We start from the raw sequence: 24,085 nt of genomic DNA, 5'->3' as shown, positions 1-24,085 counted from the left end.
AAAGTAAGTGTTCAGTTTTGAGCTATTTTTTTAGAAGATTTTTCTTTAAGATTTTTGAAGTTTTTATACTCTCGCGACAAAAGTTGCTAAAGAGAAGAAGAACAAAAGTTTTGTTAACCTAACGGTTGTTTGTAAGTCATAAAACTAAACGAGTTAGATATAGGGTTATATATATTAAAATGATCAGGGTGACGAGACGAGTCAAAATTCGAATGTCTGTCTGTCCGTCTGTCCGTCCGTCCGTGCAACGGATAACTTGAGTAAAAATTGAGATATCTTAACGAAACTTGGAACACGTATTCCTTGGCACCCTGAGGAGGTTGCTTTCGAAAATGGGCATTGCCACGCCCACAAAATGGCGAAAACCAAAAACTTATAAAGTGTCATAACTAAGCCATAAATAAAGTTATGAAAATAAAATTTGAAACATAAGATCGTATTAGGGCAGGGGAACATTTGGATGTAATTTTTTTTGGAAAAGTGGGGCGTGACCCCGCCCTCAAATAGGTTTTTTATATATAACTCGCAAACCAATAAAGCTATATAAACCAAACTTTCTGCAGTCGTGTCTTTCAGCCGTTTACTTTTACAGTCCAAAAATGAAAGAAATCGGATAATAACCACGCCCACCTCCCATACAAAGGTTAGGATGAAGATGACTAAAAGTGGGTTAACTCACTAACGAGAAACGTCAGAAACACTAAACTTTACATAAGAAATAGCAGAAGGAAGCTGCACTCAGATTTTTTTACAAAATTAAAAATGGGCGTGGCATCTCCCACTTATGGGTCAAAAACCATATCTCAGGAACTACTCGACCGATTTCAATGAAATTCGGTATATAATACTTTCTTGACACCCTGATGACACATGTGAAAAATGGATAAAATCGGTTCATAACCACGACAACTTCCCATATAACTCAATTTTGAATTCCATCTGATTCCTTTACTTTATAATGTATACATAAGGAACCAATGAAGATGGCGGAATAAAACTTTACACAAATAGTACATATCATCTCTGGCTTCACGTGAGAAAAAATTGTCGAAAACGGACTATAACTTTTCAAGACCCCAGATATCGGACATGTTGAACTCAGCGCCTAAGGGTAAATTTTAACCGAAAATATTGGTAAATCTCTTAGATAATTTAATGTAAAAAATTTTCGAAAAAATCTTCATGAAGTGTCTCGGAAATATGACACTGATTTTAAAGAATTTCAGTGAAAAAAAGAACATACTTTGAAAGAGAAACCGCTATGTGGTTCAACTTATTGAACAATTTCCAATGGCTTCTCCTACCAACTTTTCTAACTCAGCTGTGTCTTTTGATATAATTAGCAGACACATATTCACGGTGCGGAAAAGCTCATTACACAGGATATACTTATACATATGTACTTTACATATAACAGTATATTTATAACAAAAACAAAAGGAGTTGAAGAAAATTAGAGAGACACAGTAAACGCTGAAGATCATAGATGGGAACAAACACATATGCCACGACAACGAGTGTAAATAGTATTTTGCGTAACAGCAGCCACAAGCCAACCCACAACGAACAACGCACGCCTGACTACTTAACCCCACACAAGAACACGAGAACAGCGCAAAAACCGACAACTAACAGGCATTAACGGCACTAAGCTAAACTTTCATGAGTTTGCAGGAAAAAAAGTGTGGCAGAACTTGCGAAGAAAAATGATAGCGCGTAACGGCAATACAAACAATGTGGCATACTTTGCGGCGTTGAGCTTTCATTGCGGCTTTCTTTGCTGGTTTCACTCTATTTTCCGGTTGACCTTTGGCGGAAGTGGATAGAAAGGGGTGGCTGCGACCTTAAATGCGCACAGCTAATAGTCATGCTCCCTGCACACAGAAACACATAACCACACACAGACAGAAAGAGGTTCATTGCCATTTGTGTGCGGAAGTTGACAGCAAACTTTAGCTGAAATGCATTTTTTCACAACTTTTTTCTCCAGCTGCCGCAAGGCTGAAGCCTACACTTACAATAGTTTTCTACTATACTCCGTATTTCTTTTTTTTTTATTAATAGCTGCTGAAAAGCGGAAATATGCGCGAATTATATCTTCCATGACTGGCGACTTTTTATAGCTTCCGTGTGGCTTTTAATTGTTGTCGGCATGGATTTATTTTGAGGAATATAAAAGTCATGCAATAAATTTGTATAAACTACACTTAGTTACCTTGATTTCGATAATGTTGTTGGCAATGAAATGAGAGGGAAAAATTGTATGTGTGAAGCTTCACACGAATGAGATGCTTCGCTTCATTTGATGGATTCACCGTCCATTTGACGGACAAAGTGATTGTGAAATTACTGAATTCTTTGGTTTGGATTGACATAAGATGTGTTAGAATATCTGAACGGATTTGGGTGAAATAATTAGATGCCAATAATCTCATACATCTTTCTTAGCTGATCTAACCTCATATTTATAATCTTAAAAATTGAAATATTCAGAAAATTATGTAATTTATTGACAAATAGAAGTATAACAAGTAAGGAAGAGCTAAGTTCGGTAGTGACCGAACATTTTATACTTTCGCAATTATAATTTTATTAATATAGTACACAATTACATACATATATATGGTATAAAATCCATTGAGAGTTGGCAACCCTAATATTAGCTATATGGGAGCTAGGAGAAATTATGACGCGATTTCACCCATTTTTTTCAGGGAGACATATTATTAGAAGAAAAATATTCCCCACAAATTTCTTCAAAATATCTAAGGACGTACCTATATTTTCGGAAAAAAATAATAAGAAGCACTGAGGTTCTCATGTTCGATATATGGCGCCTTGAAAATCTTTGGTCCGATTTTTAGAAAGGGGCTGCCACACTATAAATGCAGTATTTATGCAAAGTTCTGTTCCGATATCTTCATCTTTGTGCTTACTTTATATTTTGTGGAGTAAACGATTCGGGTCGACTTCAAAGTTCTGGTATATAGGAGAAGCAGTGGTTGTGAACCGATTTGGCCTATTTTCACAATATATCATTGGGAAGCAAGGAAAATATTACAAACCGAATTTCATATTGGCCGAGTAGTTGCAGTATGGGTTTTTGACCCATAAAAATTCCAAAAAAAATTACATCAGGACTTGCCCCTTCCTAGTGTGAGCCTTTGTATGAAATATTACTTTTATAGCTTTATTTATGACTTAGTTATGGCATAGGGTGTGGCAATGGTCCGATATCGCGCATTTTCAATACCAACCTCCTCAGAGTGCTAGGAATATGTGTACCAAGTTTCATTAAGATATCTCAATTTTTATTCAAGTTATCGCTTGCACGGACAGACGGACGGATAGACATCCGGATTCGGAACTCCACTCGTCATGCTAATCATTTATATATATATAACCCCATATCTAACTCTTTTAGTTTTAGGTGTTACAAACAACCGTTATGTGAACATAACTATAATACTCTCTTTGGCAACTTTGTTGCGAGAGCATGCAAATTAAGAAAATGCAAATGCAAATCTATGCTTTCTTTAAGATTTTTGCTGACTTTGTAGTCTTGCTTCTGAGTTTCCAATTATTATTCCGTTTCCAATTATTGGGTTCCGAGCAAACTAAGGGTTACTCACACCCTTCTGCATCTTAATGCTATTAATTCAGGCATGGAGAAAATTTACTAAAGCATTTTATATCAATTTTATAAAGCCTTTTATTTCCATTCATTATTTAATTAATGGGAGGGTGTGTTCAAAATATATCGGAAATTTTCGTTTTTTGAAAATTAAAATTTATTCATTCGTTCAGATTAATGTTGTCGCCGTTAAAATAATCTCCAATCCATATTAAGCATTTAGGACAGAGCTTCCTTCAATCGTTGAAACACTTTTCAAACTCGATTGAGGGAATAGCCTTAGACTCTTTCTTTTCTAGTTCTAGAACAAGCAACGAAGTGTGAGCTATTAACAAAAAGAAATCGCCAAGCTCTTAAAAACATGTCTAAATTTGGACAGACTCTTCAAAACAGGAAAATTTTCAATTTGTTGAAATTCCCGTTATTTTTTGAACACATCTCATTCGATGGCAGATGTTATTTATATAATTACAAGAGCAGTGTTCATAAAAGGTCTTATAACAAACAGAAAAAAAATTAAACCAACAAGAAAATAAAATAATGGAAAGCAAACACTGTGCTATCATTAAACGCATTTCCGGTTGATAAACGTTTGAGCAAATAGATATATAAATACATGTGTTTCAATATTTTGGTATTCATTAGAACTGCTCACATAATGATAACCAATAATTTGAAGCATAAATATGGCGCAGTAAATACGTATATACAACACTTTGTATCATACAATGCCGCGCAGCTGCCGCGCATAAAAGTATGCTTGTTTGCCTACAATTAATGCTTCAAGTGGCCCAAATGCTGTAATATCTCAAATCTATATTACTTGTATGGCAATAAATAGCAAAGCGATAATCGTGGGTGAAATTTTTATGACAGCTCATCAACTTCAATAATACACTTATTGTGGCGCTGTTGTAAGGCGATAAATTCATTTTTGCATCATTATCACTGCTTATAGCAGCTGACGTAGGCGATGATTCTTCTTTCACATTAATACGTGCATTCACATAATATCTTAAGTGAGTTTAACTCAGCTCAAACGTTTTCAAAGCTTATTGATTATAAAGCTAGTGATGGAAATTGCATAAATTATTGCATACTTGCAGGCGTTTATGTGTCTATACTACATTCACATCATTTATTGTGCATATTTATGTATATTATTATTGCATACTTGCATGTATATGTGTTTTGTATGAATGTCTGTCTTTATCTCGCATGAATGCATATGAATTTCCATACTCGTGTATTGTGACCTTGCAGCTTTTGCATTTATCCTTATTATTGCATTACAGCAGTTATTGCTCATGAGTATTGACATTCATACTAGCGTTATTGTACTGCATTACTTTTTATTAATCAATTCATTTCAACGCACATAAGGCCTGGGTATTATTGACATTTGTAAATGTAGTCTATAGATATGATACACATTCTACTGTCATCTTAGCTTTTCTAATGAATAAAAAGCCTAGAGACAAGACACGACACAATACTTGCTATATTTGATTTTCTTATGAAATTACGGAGATAAAGATTACAAACCCATGATTACTGTAGTTCCACTGCAGAGACACTGAGTCTCTTATTAAGGGGTTAGGTGGGTTTCAGAGGTTGAACGAGAAGGTATTTTTTTAAATATATATAATCATACATTTGATTTCAAAGGAGCATTTTCAAGCAGTATTTTGTGAAGTTCGAGTTAGTTTCGAGAAATCATGTCTACCAACTTAAAAAAATGAGTTTAGAGATACACGCGTTTAAGGTTTTACATTCAAACTGACCTTGCCTACTGAACGGAACTTCCAAAGGATCTATCTCTCAGAATTTTACTCGGATCGATTTCAATTATTACTATTTAAGGCAGTAGTCTGCTTTAGAAGTCGAAAAAGGCGTTTTTTTAGCAATTTTTTTTTTTTAATTTTTTAAGACGATAGTGTTCTAATTTAAGGCTTTAAAAACAATATTTATTATTAAAAAGTATTGAAATTTTTTCAAAGTTGTAAGTATTTTTCTAGAGCGCCTGGAGTCTGCCGGTGATGGAAGTCGTGCGATGCATTTGAAACAGTCGAACCAAGTTTTGGAAGAGATTTAAAACAAAACAAAAAAATCGATTTTTTGAAGCCTGTAAAGCAGACTACTGCCTTAATAAACCGCACACATATTTTTTTAATTTGGCAACCCACCTAACCACTTAAGAGAACTGCATAAGGGGTTAGGGGTTAGACACGAAAAAATGAGAATTTTCGGTATTTTTTTTTTGCTATTAAATCATGTTATTTTATAAAAGTAATAATATGGCATTATTATACAATGGTTTGACTTAAGGTCACGAAAATTTGAAAAAAAAATATAATTTCCAAAGTTATAGCTGTCTGTATTGACCCAGTTTCAAAAAAAAAGGTACTTGTGGTGACAATCATAAGTCCATGGAGATTCATCTAAAATTATTCGGATACAAAAAATTAGTTTTATCAATAAATAATCTTGGGCCTGAAGCTCCGAAGCTTTTTTTTCAAAAATTAACAAAATGGCGGCCTCAGGAATTTTTTTTAGATTTTCGGGAAAATATTAACAGTTTATTGGTCTTAAAAAATCGAAATTTTTGAAAAAAAAAATCCTTCGGATCAGGCCTGAGTTTATTATGTATTCTAAAAGATGTACGTATTTCATTAAAATCTACTGAGCGGTTATCGAGTTACAGTTGTCACCAGTTCAAAAAACATAGTTTTGAGATAAAAGCATTTAAAGTTTGACACTAGTGTGTTGGAGTGCCTGAGCGCTCTTTGTTATTTGTCGAATAACTCGAAAAGTAATTATCGGATCAACTTCAAATTTTCAGATAATAGTTTTAAGATTTTACTCTTAACGATAAATTGATTTTTTGAAAATACTGACAACCCCTAACTCCATAAGTTATTTTCAAATATTTATTAAAGGAAACTTTTTTTCATCTTTACTGTGATAGTATTACTTGAGTTTGTAATCTAATTCCTGAAAGCCATAATTCCATATACTTTCATGGGTAATGGAGAAGCTAAAAGTGCATTTAGTCCAATTAAGATTCTTTCTAGTACTGTTAAAATCGATATTGTTAGCTTAGGTTTAAAACATGGCATTCTTAAAAAATGATGTATTATGTGAAACATTGTTCCTAAAAGTATGCCACGAGTTCGTATTTTCTGCTTTAGTTTAGCTTGCTAATAATAATTCGTTGCCTACATTTACGCTGATATTAAATTTTATTCAGCTGCTAGTAATAATGACGATTTTTAAACAATTATTTGCATTACATATTAATTTTCAACTCTCAATAAATTAATTTTGTATTTATTGCCGGTCGAAGACAAATGTTAGGTCAACAACAATAAGAAAAAAAAAATATATTTTTATTTTAGCTCTTAGCTAACTAGTATCAGAGGCTTCCATAAATGAAATAGTATATATTTTGAATATTTATTAATTTTTTTTTTTTTACTTAACATATTATATACTATATTTCATCCTGTCGTCACCAATACGACCTGTAGATCTCATACATTAATCAAAGGCAAATATGGCCGTATACAAATGTTGCTCATACGCCATGTCATGCTATAACACATGCAACATGTAGTCACTTTCCCATCTAAAGGACACATGGCGTATGATGAACATTAAAATGAAGGCTCATTACCTCACATGCACATAAATATTATATATAATAATGCATATGTATATATGTACAATACTCGAAAATTGCGCATTCAGCTAAAAATAAGTGACGGAAATTTATTTTTCAGTTACATTTCCTACACATTTGATAAATTAGCTAAAATAGAACCTTCTTTAGAAATTACATTTACATATGCCTTCATATATATTTTTGCATGGCTATACATTTCACTTGATTGCGGTAGCCTTTTCGCAACACTTAGCTGACCTTCCACAAGTCACTTGGCCAGCAGTTGGCGCTCAACAGCACGACGTGACAAAGCCGCGCTCACAACCAAATGCCCAGCGAAGGTAAATGCGTTGCAAATGTATTGCGCAAGCAAAGTAAAATGGCACCGGCAAAATATTTGGACAAAAAAATGAAAAATTGTTGATTTAAGCTGCATAAAGTGTGGCATCAATAAAATGAAATTGCACAGCATAAATTACCGAAAAGCTTAGGTGTTGATGGGCGGTGTGTTTGGGCGCTATGCTGAGAGTGCTTTTGTGTTCGTTTAAGGGTGTTCCTGTGTGTGTAGCTGCTTGTTGCTGGGCAATTGGACGCAATCACACATGAAAAGTGGGAGCATTTTTCTCTCTCTCCAATTCTTTAAACAGCACGCCAAGGACATGCGCTGACAAATAGCTCACATATGCATTTATTACTGATACTCATGTGTTTTGTAGTTTTTTTCGTGTTTTTTTGCGGCTGTCACTTGTCAACATTTTGCGGAAAGTTAGACTTGTTTTTCTACATCATCTATTATTTTACAAATTCCTTGCAATATTACTAGTTTAGTTTTTTTGTTCTTTTTTGCTCCCTTTCTCCTTACATTCACATCATTTATTGTGGCAAATTGTTTGTCTTGCTAAGCATGAAATCTCAACAGCAACAACACACATACATACATGCATAAACATGTGTTTGTTGCCAAATATCCCAAGACAGATGGGATCTGAAGTGGCATGCCTTTTGGCGGAAAAATGAAAAATGGAAATAAATAGAAGACACAGTGAAAGACCTGCTCAATCTGGCTGGCTTAAGTCTAGCGGAGGGTGTTTTGGTTACACTGTAAGTAGAAGTCTCAGCTGACAAATGGAAGCTGACAGCATTACATACATGCAATACACATATCTATATACTTATAAATACATTTTTTTTTCTAGTCTTCCATATATGCTATTGCAACTCTTAAAGTATCGCAAGCAAAAAAAAAAAAATTGCATATTAAAGCTTATATTATATATAAATGGACATGTACTCGTATTCCATTTTATTTATATGAATATTTGATATGCTTGTTTTTATTCATTTATTTATGTTTATACCTTATGTATGCATTCCCTTAAGATTGCAAACGCCTTCGTCTGCTCGTAGAGTACATGTCTCTGCGGTACTGTCTTGCGTTTTTTTTTTATATTTTTCTGAAGCGCCTTTCTTCATGCGCCTTAATAGGATTTGAGTGATAGTGCGGTGATGAGATTATGACAAATGTGCCGCACAAAGGCGTCTCTAAACACACACATACACACATACATGCATATGCGCATATTAAATTCACATACAAATATACTAAAGTCTACATTAAAACATGTACAACAACACATAGACACCTTTGCGTACAATATACATGAATGCTAACATGAAATAGGCATGCCGCTCTTCTACTATAGACACACTTGGTTTCATATCAGTGTATATGGATGTGTGTGTGTTTCCAGTTAAGCGTGGCGCATGAAGCATATTTTCCTTTTTTGTGCTTTGTGATTTGATATGCTTTATGTTTTTGTGTGTTTTTAATCTCATTTTTTTGTTTTCCTAAAAAATACTTAAATGTAGCGCGAGTGAGAGTAAGCGTAAATAATGGAATAATTCATATTTTATGAAATTAAAATTTTATTTGGCAAATTTTCAATATTCAACCTGCCATTTGTATGACTGTAATTATTAATGATTTCTAAAAAAATGTTAGCGAGCTACAAAATGATTTTTTGTTATGAGAATAAATGAACAAAAGAGCTCATACTATAATAAATGTGATTTCACAATTGTTAAAGTCATTTTCATAATTTATTCATAAGCTTTGCTGGGCTTAGTTAAATTTTAATTCTAAAGCTTCGATTTCAAATGCAGTCGTCAGCGATTATTTAAAACTTGTGTTAAGGGGGGGGCTAAGGTTTGACAACTTTTTTTCCATTTTTTGTGTTAAAGTTTTAGGTTATTCGGAGAAAAACTAACGAAGTTACAGCAGGTTGAATAACGGTACCTCTAACTTAAGTTTGCGCGCCTTCCAGCTACCCGCGCTGAGTGTACAAAACTTTGAATTGATTTTTCCAAATATGTCATTTTTAAAGTCGGTGACCAGCCTACAGAAAAATCTACTGCATCGATCGTTTTGAAATTTTGCACAAATATTTTACATATATATAGCTCTCGAATGACGTTGAGTTTTTCCAAAAATTTTAATTACTAACAATTTTACAATAACAAATAGGTCGATTTTTTCATCTAAAATCGCCATTTTGGCTTGAAAATGGTACCAAAAATTGAAAAATTAAAAAAAACTCGACGTCAATTGAAAGATAAACTAATAAACTAAATAAAGCTTTTTGATTTTTTTTTTGGTGTCAGATGATCCAGTGATGCTGTAGGCTAGTCACCGTACAAAAACTTATTTTCGAGATGCCTGCAGAGATCGACGATAAATCCGTTATTCCTCGCTATTTTTCGATAAAACTTTTTTTTAGTATCCTTCAAATGTTGTACTTTCATATAATAATAAGTAAAATAAACCTACAGCAATAATTTTTTCTAAAAAAATTCATGAAAAATGGCCTTTTTTCTACGAAACAAACCTAAATATATAAAGATTACTGATAACTATATTTGTTCACCCTCGGTCAATAATATTGTAATAATTAAAGTAAGTTTTTTATAATAAAATCCGAAAGCATATTATCACTCCATAACATGTATCTTTCGATGGGTTTTGCGACACTCTCGTCTTTAATGTAAACTAAGCTAAGAAGAAATGAGATAATTCTACCAAGGCTTAAACTTAGTAAAAATGTTTTTCAAATACTTAAAAATCTATTAAAAAGTGTATTTTACTCAACCAAAAAAATAATAAATATACATATATATAATATAAAAAAAAGTATATTTTAAAATTAGAATGCACCAGCTATTTTTATCTTCCAAGTTCACAAAAATTAATAGCAATCACTTTAAAATTTAAATAACTCACAACAAACATGCTTGTAATACAACAACATGCAACGATGCTCTAGAAAAAGAAAAAAAAAAAAAACAAATATATTTTATGGTATCAATGACAATGAATAGTAATTTATGCACACAAATTAGCCGTCAAGTGTTGAAAATGTGTGTGCCTACAATTAAAACTAGCAACTCACATGCCTATACAAGATTTATCACCTGTCAGTTGGCTGCTTTAAATTTTCAATTTCGCTTTTGGCGGCCTACCAGTCGTCATGGCGCAGCACAAAAGTACGCGAGAAACGCAGCAAGTTAATTGCTGGTAATTTTATTTCAACTTCCGCGCCAACCAACTAATCAACCGTTCACCCGCGAAGGCAAGCATCATTACACCTTTTCGGGTGATGCTTCTCCATTTCAGCTATTTCGTGTATTTCATATAAATAAGCGATTAAGCCGTTGAAGTGGCATAAATCAACTTGTGCTACTGTGCAGTAAACAACAATCACTAAAAATGGTAATAGAAGCTAGAATATGAAATAAAAAAAAAATTAAAATATAATATAATAATATTTTTGTTTCTTCCTCCAGAAATTCTTCGTCGCTATTTCCTTTGCCTTGTTGGCCTGCGCCGCCGCTGATGTCTCGCACTTGCAAAGTGGTTACGATTACCCCGCACCCGTGCATGAGGAGGTCAAATCGGAGCCAATCGCACCGCAAAACACTTATGTGCCACCACCACCAGCTCCAGCACCAGTAGCACCACAAAACACTTATGTACCACCACCACCTGCCCCAGCAGTAGCACCACAAAACACCTACATTCCCCCAGCAGCCCCAGCTCCAGCTCCAGTAGCTCCAATCCACGAGGAAATCAGATCAGAACCAATTGCCCCTGCACCAGCCGCACCAGCTCCAGAGCCAGCTTATATTCCACCAGCAGCTGCAGCTCCAGCTCCAGAGCCATCTGCCTCCCTCGATGCTGATGGTTACCACTACAAGACCGTTCGCCGTGTCGTCTACAGACATCGCGTTTAAGTAAAATAAACGATTTTGGAATTCATCATGTACCTGAGACCGCAAATAAAATGATTTTAATACGGAAATAATTTTTTGATTTCAAAAACTTCTTCCTTTTAGTACCTGCTAATTTACTTTAAATGGTTCCTGAAACTGCATTCAATAAACCGTTGGATCTATATTGCCTTACGAATAGCCAGAAGAAAGTTCTGATCTCAAGATCCCGAAGTATCCTCAAGCAAACATATTGATTATCTGGAAGTGGTTGTTAGAAGTGTTCATCATTTTTCAGAGTTCCTGGGGTTGATCTCAATTTTCGATCAACTTAGAACAGTTTTCCCATAGCCGAGCTCTCTCTGAAGGCAACGATAAAGCTCTGAGCGTATCTGAAGTCATTTGCATCTTCCTCAAACCTATCTGCTGGTTGTAGGCTGAGTTTTATATAGATAGACTAACCTCATTCAATTAGAGCTCTAGAAGGTTGCTAGAAGACATTGATTTACTGTGCTCTTTGTTCAAAACAGATAATATTATGGCCTCCCTGAAGTTGCATACATACGTGATGATTTTATCCATAGGGTTGTCTTATAAAATATAAGAAGAATTGACCATCTCTTGTTCTGGGATTGAAGCAAATTGTGCTAGGAAAATGTTCTGCTAGGGTAAGGAATAAAGCAGAGATTCTGAGTACCTCAGCTGAAATACTCGGTCATCAAACTAGTAAGAAGAGAGCTCAAATTTTACTCGAAGAACTTATCATATGTCGATTTTGTATTTAAATGAATATGAAGGTGGTACGGCATATAAAAAGTGGCTACAATTATCACACCCTAATCTATGGTGGTTTTCATATTGGTACTAAATCATCTCTTCTTCCATATTTGATCAAATCAACCATGTATCCATACTGAAATACAAACAATGCCATGCCAAATAAGCAAAATCATTAACACAATAATAATGAAATACAATTAAATTAGGTGGCAACGAAAAAGCAAAAAAGGAAAAGTCAAAAATAATTCATCTCTTATTTTACTTCACCAAAAACACAGCGATTTTGTGTTGTGGGTCAGGGTGTCGCACAGTTTCATTCATAAAACTGCGGTGGAAGCTATATTTGATATACATACATACATAAATACTTATAAATATGTATGTCCATTCATTTCAGGTAACAACACAACTCAAAAGTATCTTCAAACAAAAGCAAACAAAACAAACAGCAACATCGTGCCACCAGTTGAGCAGACATTGCTTTTGTAAATACATCCATTTCATACATAGCAACACAAAATGAGAGCTCTTTACTTTGCTGCACGAGTGGGCGCCACAAACGAATTTGTGGCGAAAACAATGCAACACTGACAATAAAACAAAAACAAACACAAACACAAGCATATTGAATGCTGAAAAACAAAAATAAAAACAAATAAGAAATAGCAAACACATAAAACTAGAAGTATGTAAGCAAGTGTTTGCAAATAAAATTGTGTTTGCTTAAAGCTATGAAGGCCTTAGTATGTACTGACCAAGCATAACAAAAGGGATATGGACCCGAACCGTACAAATTGCCGGCAAGTCTTCAGCATGATTGCAAAGGATGCAGCGTCAGCGTAAGGGAAGGGATGCAAGCATCAGCTGAGCGTAAAGAAAAGCAAAATGTTGCAAGCACAAACAAAAGTATTTTTTACTTTTCTTAAAAAAACAACAAAATTTAGATTTTAAGAGCGGACATGCGCACTTTATGGTTCTATTTAAGAGCATTGCGTCTTTGTAAGAGTGTTCTGCTTAACATTTTGTGGAAGCTATTTAATGTGAATGAATGAAAATGATTTCCATGAATTTTCTGTTTAAATTTTTTAGTGGTTTGTTTTTGTTGAACCATAATTTTGTCTGTTGTATCAAAAAATTAGATCTGGTATTCTTCGTCGTACCAACTGTTCTTAGAGGCTCGCAGGAATTCAATGATGCCTTCGTGGATAATGTATAAATGGTGTCTATATTTAATTTATGAACCTGTCTTCCATGTATTACAACTTTGACCTGATTGTCTTCAACTTTTCCTATTCGCAGAAAGCCGGTGCTTCGGTATAATATTTTATCTTGGAAGTGACGGTCTTTCGCAGGAAGTTTTATTTCCAACACCGCCCGAGAGTCAGAACATACACAGCTAACTTCTTTGGCTCTGGACGTTAAAATTACAGACCATAATTTTCATAATGGAATGAAGAATTGAACTCGAAGAAGGTTCTTACCTACAGTCAGCACATTCATAGCTACGTTCCCTACCTCCGGGCGTTATTCCAGACCAATCAGAGAGTAGAATTTTTATAACCGAATGAATTTTCATTGAACGGATTCGCCTAGACTAATTATTTAATTTGTTTGACTGGGTTGTAATTGGCGACTCGGAGAATTCGTTGCAACATTCATCTACTATAATGGTCATTACAGCTCGTAACATTATACCAGGAGGTTTCGAATTATATAAATCTACAGGCCTGCCAGAATGGAAGAGGATAACCTAGTCTAGTATATATATCAGTTCCATTTTTATAACGTGGGTATGACATCGTCCATTTTGAACAACCTTCCATGAAGATCTCACAGTACAGTTTATCGGTTCTGGGCTAATTTGGGATCCAACCACTGCAACGCTTTTATTTTAGCTATAATAACGTATCCATTAATCTACATTCGCCCAATTGGTTCCGAAAGAGATAGCTTTATTGACAAGTAGATCTTCTGAACGATATACTGGTCCTTGATAAAATTTCCGCTGGTACCAAAAATATACTGAAATAGATTTTTTTCTGGGACCATAATTTCTGGTAGATATTTTGAGATATCTCGAAAGTGGTTAAAGCTCTTCATTATTGGTAAGTTAAAGCATTTTATAAATACAACTTTTCTTCCGCCGTTTTCCAATAGATTTCTCCAGGGTCAAGCACTGGCCGATTAAATCGATTTTTTTTATATCGATCTTGGGCATTTGTGTCTGATCTGTTTGCATCCCAAACTTATTCTCAACTGAAAATGTCACTTTTTAGCCGAATTCTCGACATTTGCGTGAAATTTTACTTTTCTTTTTTAATTCCAAGAAAAGTGCGGCTGAGGCTCATCGACATTTGTAACCGTTTTTATACAAAAAAAATTCTTAAATTTACAAAAAACGGCGGAAGCAAAGTTATATTCTTTGCCTAAATTGCTAGATTTTGTATGTAACGGAAATGTTAAATCCTCTACATTACTCTTATCAGTGGTACATTCATAATGCTTAGATACGTTGTTGTGGAACATAAAAGTGGGTGGCAAACACAAAGTCTCGATTTGAATTGCAATGCAAAAGCAAAAAGCAAAAAACACAACAATAAAAAATTGCAATTGCCGATAACACGAGCCTGCTGCCGTTAAACGCACTCGCAATTTTCCAGCCTTCGTGGCACGCGTTTGTGCGGCTGTGTGCTGGTGCGGACATATTTGTGCGTACGGAGGACCGCTGGAGCTGTCTACACTACAAGCGAAAGTGCCGCAAAGAAAGTGCTTCAGTTGAATTTGTGACTTGCTGCAGTGCGAACGTCCATTGCGGAAAAGTCGGGAAAATTTGGAAAAATCACTCGCGACTACAATACTCGCGCAACGACTGTGTGATAACAACACGACGACGGCGACAGCAACGACGGGCTGGACGAATTAAAGAATAAACGCAAACGCGACTCGCGTGTGCAAGCGTATGCCTTTAAGTGGGGCGCACAACAATGCGAAAGTGGATATCGATGGTGAATTGGTGCAATGGATTGAAAATTTAATGGAATGCCAACAGACGGCGGCGTGTGAAAATGCGTTGTAATGCGCGCGAGTGAAAGTGTGCGGAAAATGATAGCGGATTAGTTGCGTTGTTTGTACGGCAAGCGAAAAAGGATTTAATTGCAAAGTAAATTTAAAGACGTGCCGCGAATAATTAAGTGAGCGTGCTGTGAAAGTGGAAGGAAAGTGAAAACATTTTATTAGAATTAAACTTGAATTTCATTCATAGAATTCGGCTCATTCGCGAAGCATAATAATAATATTTAATCATTTTGAAGTTCGAAAAACATAAGTAAATTTTTCATTTTAAGTGCTAAACTAAAGTAGCGTTAACTATAGTAACATAAAACGTTGTAGTTAGTCAAAAATAAACAACAAATAAATAAAATCGCTATATTTTAAGTGTTCGTATTAAAGTACGTATGCCTAGTTATTTGGTACATGTAAATATATTACATATTTGAAAATTTGAAAATGTAATGTAAAAATTTAAATTAACTTCTTCTCATAGAAATAAAAAAAATATTTACAAAATCAAAACAAAAAAAATTATTTTCGAAAAAGAAATTTAAAAATCATAACAAAGTATTTTTAAACTTCCCACTATATAAATTAACATAAATTTATTAACGTTTTCGTAGTAAAATTACAAAAATAGCAAATACAATATTTGTTTAAATATTCATAATCCGTTTAACGCGTGATTACTTCATAAAAAAGCTGAACTATTGTTCCATAGTGCTTTAATTATAATAACAAAGGAAATGAAATATTTCCTCATTGGCATATTCGGCTACTTTTTACGGTTTTCTTATTAAGATATATGGGTGAGTCAATTTATTTGTTTTAAATATTCACATATACATACATATGGAGATGTTTGATAAAAAAATTTATATACATATACATATATGAAGCACAATTTTTTAGCAATGTATTTTATAAACAAAAAATTAATTTATTTATTAAATTTTGTAATTTAATTTATTAAAAAAAATGGATTAAAAAAAATTAATTCGATCTTATTTTTTATATAATTTATATTTTTTTTATTTTATATTTTTTATATAACTTATTATTTCATCTAATTACAGCCAATTTTAAAGATATTTATATTTGTTGTATTTTTTTTCTTTCGATATTATATATCTGTTCTTAATTATATGGTCAGTTTAAATTTAGTAGAATGATTCCTTTTTTCCTTCTCTTTCTTCGTTATGAATATGCAATAACTGTACTTTTCATAATACAGTTGAACTTCCCCAACTCGAACTTCCCCAATTGTGGTGAACAATCCACAATTTGTACTCACTTGGGTAAAAAAAACAAAAGATTTTTTCTGCACCCAAGCGAGTACAATGGGATCGAATGGGTTAGAACATACATGTTTTCAAAAACGTGTAAAATATGGATTTATCCATAAGTGTAATATCAATTTTTTTGTTCGCCTCCATACGATATAGGAACTCTTTTAAAAGAAATTGGACTTGTATTGTCAATTCAGGAGTTCGAGTTATGGAGACCTACGAGTTATGAAAGTTCAACTGTAATTGAGTCGAAGACATTTTCTGTGAAAATAAGTGTGTACGTCATAACTTATCCATTTCAAATCCAAAATAGTTTTTAGTTTCTCACATAGACTTTCTACACTAACTTTTTAAAGTCTTTGACTGGAAATTATATAAATTTCCACTTCCTGAACTTTCCTAAATTTCACAATTTTTTTCCTTGCTTGTTGAGCTTTTATTTTATTTTTTTTTTTAATAAAGAGTTCTAGAAATATTCCTTACTTGTATTTCGTATAAAGTCTACGAAGTAAAATTTCACCTGCTACAGGTTCTACAAACTTGGCAATTACTATAATTGTACTTTCCATGCCTGTCGAAGATGTCAATATTTGTATGATAACTTATAAGTATGCTTAAAACTTTATTCACTGTTTTAATCCAAATCTCATAGAATTTAATCCAAGTATAACATTTAATCTAAAATAGAGAGACTTTGTTCCAAAATTTTGTGTTAAGAGAACGTTGAGAACTTAAGATCTTATGGGTCTATAGTTTTGTATACACATTTCTCTCTAAATAATCGGCAGTAATTATTAAGTTTCGTCCAAAATCTAGAGAAGACTTCAGGAACAAGTGACACTTGATGTGGAAAATATGAGTACTTTAGCTGGATAAAAAAAAAGACAATTAGTTGGTTATTCAGAACTGTAAGCAGAAACATTAAAGAATTCGGAATACTTGGAACTCAATATCCAAACATTCGATGAGATATTTCAATCTTGAAGATGACCGAAAAAAGAGATGGTATCTCTTCTTATTTCTTTTAATTAGGTAGCTTATTGTTTATTCATTGCTTGAGATTATTAGTGATCTGGTTCTGGAAGTACATTCATCGAAGTATTGTTCGACATTAAACGAAGATCATAATTTTACTCTTTTGTTTTTACTATAAAAAAACGAATTTATTTTTTTTTTTATGAAATGCAAAGCTTTTTTAGTGTCTCATCTAAAAAAAATGTAATAAAATTTTTTAGTTCATAAATTAAAGTTGCCAGATGTTACAACGCTCGAGTAACCTTAGTAATGAGAATACAGACTAAAACTGATATTGAAATTTCCATAGTAAACAGACTATTTCCTTTGAAGTAAACACATTTCCAGTGAAAGATTGAAATCTACGCAAATGAGATGCCCATTGACGCAGTATAAGCGGCATAAAAAAGCAAAACGATTTTTCATTCGTCACGCCATCATTTGTGCCATATTTCCCATCGATTTTAGCAACGCACTTATTTATGAGTTTATCAACTGGTCCATCTGGCAGTTCTAGATTACGTTTTGTTTTTATTATTATAAATTAAAATAAAATAAATGAAAACACATAAATACCAGAATGTGAACTTTGTTTAAATTGGCAACAATTTAAATGCAATAAATCTGTGCGTGAGCTTTATGCTGCGATAAATTAAGTGCTTCGCGTAGACCATCTGACCATCTGACCATCTGACCACTTGAACACGCAAGAAGAAAATGAAGCACAAAACGTGGCATAAAATTAAATATACGCATAGCACCATAATAGTATTGCTCTAAAATACCAAAAATATATAAAATAATTACTTGAAGTTCCGAAGAAATAAAAAATAAAAAAAAAAACAATTAATTCGTTTACTGATTTGCATTGCTAATGCTTAGTGATTGTTGTCGTTTATTTACAGTTGTTTTTTTGTTTGTTATTTTATTTAATCTGTTTTTCGGCTACCACGCATTCCGCGACAGCTATTGACATTTTAAAATAGTGGTTCGCAGAAACCGGTTTCGAAATGTAGACTAAACTAGTCAATTAATTAATAGCCAAAAGGGACGTGCTGATTAATATTTACATGTCCAAGCTAGCGCTAGAATATGTATTAGAGTTTATATTGTTTCTATTTTTACAATTATTGCTGTAAGCCGTTTTATTGATTGCGTTGATAAAATATTTTATTATCTCATAATGTTTAGTTAAATTTGAACTTGCTTTTATTGGTTAGACCTTGCCGTTTGCATGCATATTTTACAGATTCAAATAATATGTAAAAATAATAAAATAAATTATTTAAATAAAATAAAATAAAAAATAAAATAAAATAAAATAAAATAAAATAAAATAAAATAAAATAAAATAAAATAAAATAAAATAAAATAAAATAAAATAAAACAAAACAAAACAAAATAAAATAAAATAAAATAAAATAAAATAAAATAAAATAAAATAAAATAAAATAAAATAAAATAAAATAAAATAAAATAAAATAAAATAAAATAAAATAAAATAAAATAAAATAAAATAAAATAAAATAAAATAAAATAAAATAAAATAAAATAAAATAAAATAAAATAAAATAAAATAAAATAAAATAAAATAAAATAAAATAAAATAAAATAAAATAAAATAAAATAAAATAAAATAAAATAAAATAAAATAAAATAAAATAAAATAAAAAATAAAATAAAACAAAAAAAGATAACATAAAATAAAATAAAATAAAATAAAATAAAACAAAACAAAATAAAATAAAATAAAATAAAATAAAATAAAATAAAATAAAATAAAATAAAATAAAATAAAATAAAATAAAATAAAATAAAATAAAATAAAATAAAAAATAAAATAAAACAAAAAAAGATAACATAAAATAAAATAAAATAAAATAAAATAAAATAAAATAAAATAAAATAAAATAAAATAAAATAAAATAAAATAAAATAAAATAAAATAAAATAAAATAAAATAAAATAAAATAAAATAAAACAAAATAAAATAAAACAAAACAAAATAAAATAAAATAAAATAAAATAAAATAAAATAAAATAAAATAAAATAAAATAAAATAAAATAAAATAAAATAAAATAAAACAAAAAAAGATAAAATAAAATAAAATAAAATAAAATAAAATAAAATAAAATAAAAAAGAGAGAAAATAAAATAATATATAAAATAAAAAAAATAAAATAAAATAAATTTAAATTTACTTATAGAGTTAAAGTGATTATTCAATCGAGCGATGCCACATTCCTTTGCAGCCAAAATTCGTTACTAACAAAGCAACCGGACTCCACTCGAAGATATTTAAAATTTTTCAAAAATTTCGTACGCATAGATTTATTGCGCTTTAAAACCTTTTAGCGATTATTCAGCATTGGAGCTGCCATATGTCAATATAAAAATATTGTTTTATCACTTGAAAGCATAATTCGCAATGCGATTTTGAAAGCTAAACCTAATCAAGATGAATACGAATGCATTTATAAAACATTATCAACTAAAATCATACGGACAGCAAAATTTTCATAATGTCTTTTGGTCATTAATTTCGTACATAAGTACGGAGAAGCTGCAGCTGAAGCGGACACTCAAAGAAATATACATTTGTCAAATACACACTTATATTAAGAAACATATAGTATGTGGGGAATCTCTTTTATTTCATGCTTTTTTCGTCGCTTCTTGAATGGCACCCACAACAAAATTTGAATATTTAATGCGGCGCTCTTAAAGTGTCTACCTGCATTTTGTTTAATCAGTTTTAATCAAATTATAATTTTATATGTTTCTTCCATTTGAGCAATTAAAATATGCTTCAAATGCTTTTAACTGCATTTTTCGTTGAAGTTTTACGAGCACAGCGACCTTGCTGCTGGCGGCGTTGTTTTGAAACGAGGCAAGGTATTTTCGGTTTTTCGCGTCGTCATGTGGGCAAAAAGGACAAAATATGATAATTAATAAAAATATTTTTAAACAGCTGTGTGCATTAAGTATGAGGAAGTGTAAAGAAACATTTTTTTTAATTTTGAAAAATATAAAGAAAGATGAGAGAAATTATTTTATAACTAACTCAAATATTCACTTCAATTTTATTTCTTTTATAATATTATATTTATCACTACTTTAAAGCAACTGCTTTATAACCTCTTATAATTGAGCACCTTCTGCTTCGCATTTTTATGCTCCGTACAACAAGTGGCCAACACAAAACACTTATAATCAGTAACATTTTCGTAGTAGTACTTCCATACACACGCACATCGAGAGTTTCTAAGCGTGGCTTTTCGTACCGCACATAAGTGCGACAGCCAGCAAACGGCAGTCAATTAAATTATTTTAAGCCCACATAATAAAATCGAGTAAAGAATTAATTTAAAATGCAAATTGTGCAGACCGTAAAGAGAAAAGTTTTCGCCATAAAATGAAAAGAAAAATCAGCAGGCGGAAAAAATAAAAAAATAAAACTTTAAGTTTGGGTCCAATTGAATGTTTTGTACCCAATGCTCTTGCTTGTTCATGGTAAAAAAGTTGTTAGACTCGGCGAAAAGTTGAAGACCATACATGATACTGAAGAATGGCTTTCATGACTTGCGATTTGAACTTGGAAGTTAGATCTGCTAAATTCAAATTTATTACCTTCGCTTTAAATGCATATTTCACATGATAACGAAAATGTTTCTGATTGGTATTTTGAGTTATTTTGCATTTGAGAATCCTGAATCTTGAGAAACCCTTGAACCCTTGAACATCTTTAGTGATTCAATATTATTATATATTTGTTAAATGTTTTTTTAAGGTTATGAGATTTGTTTTTTCTCAGGAAGATAACCATTATAAGCTTAATAACTTTAGGGTCAGAATGTTTCATTGAAAACACATATTACATTAGTAATATTAATGAAATTACGTTAGTCGAAGTAAAAATAAGGTTTACTTAAATTAAATAATTTACGGTTAATTAAATTAATTTATATAAAATTTTGTATGTTATGCTCCATTGTAAATCTTTTTTCAGTGATCTTCATGTTTGAGAGATATTATGAGAAAATGGTTCAATTATCCATAAGGTTGGGGTTGCTGTCCCAAAATTCCTTTTGGGGTAAAAAGGTGATGAAATAAGGAACATTTTAAGATACTTTCGAAATCGAAAATCGAAGGGGGCAAAAATTGTTAAAAACTAAAAAAAAAAAATTATTTTTTTGCTATGAAATATTAATTTTAAAAATTTGTTTGAGAAATTTTGTACTTAGAACTTTTTTTTTCTCTGTAAGAACTTTTTTTTCAAGTGGCTTTTTTCCAGAGAATGCCCCATATGCGAAGGCAACCAGAAACTTCTATAAATATTTTGAAATTGGTTTTGGATCTACCTCTAAAATTTTTACTACTTTCTTGGGGTCCTATCTCATTGAGTCTATGTTATAAATATCAATGGAATCGGTCGGATCGTTCTCAAGATATGATGGAGAACAGTTTACATTACACTGTTTCAAGAAAGTGTTTCCAAGTTTCAACTCAGCAACATAAACATCGCTGTTTTTCTCAGATTCAAATAGAAAAGAGTTTTGGAAAATAGAAACTGAATTTACTATCAAATTTTGAGACGTGTTTTGGAACATTTTAAGTGATTTACGACTTTTTTGTCATCTGAAAGAGGGTCTATAGTTGAATTCGATTATTTTTTTCAAGAAGTTGATTCGAGTTGAGAAGTTTATAAAAAGTTAAAAAAAAATCTTTAGTTACAATAATTAACGGTTTTTTAAGTTTTAAGCAAAAGTTTTTCAATCAAACTGTTAAATTTTAAGAATCTTATGAACGCTCCAACACAGTTCTCATTGCTGTTTTCCGTTTTAAGTTATTTGCATGTCAACAATTCCTTAACAATCTAAACGTTGGGTATAAAAAAACCTGTTACAGACGTGTGTGAGCATCAGTTTACTTTCAAAAGAAAGAAACTTGCATATGCTCAAATATACTCACGTACATTTAGGGTGCTTAGAAAAAAGTTTCATACATTAGGCCAGTAAATGAGTACAAAAGGGGCCACACGTGAAGTTAAGGCGCTGTCCGAAAAGCACAAATTGATTACTACGAATATGCAAGTGATCCCAGAGGTAGCACTGGCGAAAAATTAAAAGGAATAAAAGTACAACAATAAAACCCACATGGCTCTTTCAGCAGTTGCAAGCGCTGCATATTACAAAAGGAGGCGCACCAGCAGTTTCCAGACTAAAGCAGCTTATACACATACATATTTATAAATGCGTATGTGCTTCTTGGTAATGTGTTTTGTTGTTTTTGTCTGAAAATATTGTTTTTGTATGATGCTTTGCATTTTTTTGTTTTCACGGTCGAAAGTTTTTGCATTTTGCTGAAATTTTCTTCATATATTAAAAGCCACTTGAATATTCAGTGGCTGTTGCACGCTCAAACATACACACAATCATACAAACTCGCACCTTTTCACTCCACTAATTGATTTGAGCGCAAAAACAAGAAGAAGCATACGTTGAAACATGCAATAAAATATAACGCAGAAAACTAAAGCACCCAACTATTATTAAAGTGCTGTTGCTTATTATATAAATTTGCTTAAATTAATCTCCATCAAATTGCATTGTCTGCTTAGCGGTATGTCCTTGTCGGTTGTCATAAACTGTCAGCATTTTTACTTGCGCACAAAACTTTACTTTACTTTACTTTAGTAGTTACTTTTGGAAGGAAATTTCCATGAACATACAAGTACTATATACAAATTCATTCATTGTCGCTTTTGGTAATATACTTGGGAAAAATTCTTTAGCTAATCCATTTTGTCGACAGCTTAAGCTGAAGTGTCTATGTTTACATTTATTTATACAAAATGTGTGCAATGAGAACAGTTTGTTTGTTTAAGGATATATGTATGTATTACATATATAAAAATACAGAGTTGATATAGAAAATGAATATAGAACTACATATTTCTAAATTTTGGATAGTGTCATTAATCCATATTTTGAAACTAATATTTGTTTGTATAATACTTAAATATGTCTTCGAGTATAATGTTTTCATATTATTAGGCACACGGTATAATAGTTCTCTTCTCCACACATTAAAATATTCGATATATGTAGACACATATCTGATTAGATCAGAGTCTTAAGAGGTACTGATCTTCCGATATATGCCTATTCGATTTAAGTGAAATTTGATACATGACCGACTACTTTTGGTATGGTTCTAAAACGCACAAATTTGACCAAAGCCTTACTCACTTCATACATAATTCTATTTTGCATCTCTTCGGGTCAAATGATTTAACCAGACGTAATACCCTAAGTGAATAAAAAAAATCGATCCGTATCGAATAAAACGAGTCCATCGGAGATACAGTATTCGTGGTGTAATAACG

General features: G+C 31.9%; 2 protein-coding genes across 2 annotated transcripts in view; both read left to right on the top strand.

The window, feature by feature from the left end:
* Positions 1-10,908: 10,908 nt before the first annotated feature.
* On the top strand, positions 10,909-11,656 carry LOC105212516 (uncharacterized). The gene is made up of 2 exons (XM_011184524.3): positions 10,909-11,064; positions 11,139-11,656. Exons 1-2 carry the CDS (start codon positions 11,062-11,064, stop codon positions 11,583-11,585), a joined length of 450 nt encoding a protein of 149 aa, XP_011182826.2. The 5' UTR covers positions 10,909-11,061; the 3' UTR covers positions 11,586-11,656.
* A 3,449-nt stretch (positions 11,657-15,105) lies between these two features.
* LOC105212457 (G-protein coupled receptor dmsr-1-like) overlaps positions 15,106-24,085 on the top strand; it is a 170,758-nt gene continuing 161,778 nt past the window's right edge. The window contains exon 1 of the mRNA XM_054229979.1: positions 15,106-16,201. The gene's annotated coding sequence lies outside the window, so the exon portion shown is untranslated. The remainder of the gene's footprint in view (positions 16,202-24,085) is intronic.

The sequence above is a fragment of the Zeugodacus cucurbitae genome, chromosome 4 (genome assembly GCF_028554725.1).
Source record: "Zeugodacus cucurbitae isolate PBARC_wt_2022May chromosome 4, idZeuCucr1.2, whole genome shotgun sequence".
NCBI lineage: Eukaryota > Metazoa > Arthropoda > Insecta > Diptera > Tephritidae > Zeugodacus > Zeugodacus cucurbitae.
This window is presented reverse-complemented; position numbering and strand designations above follow the sequence as displayed.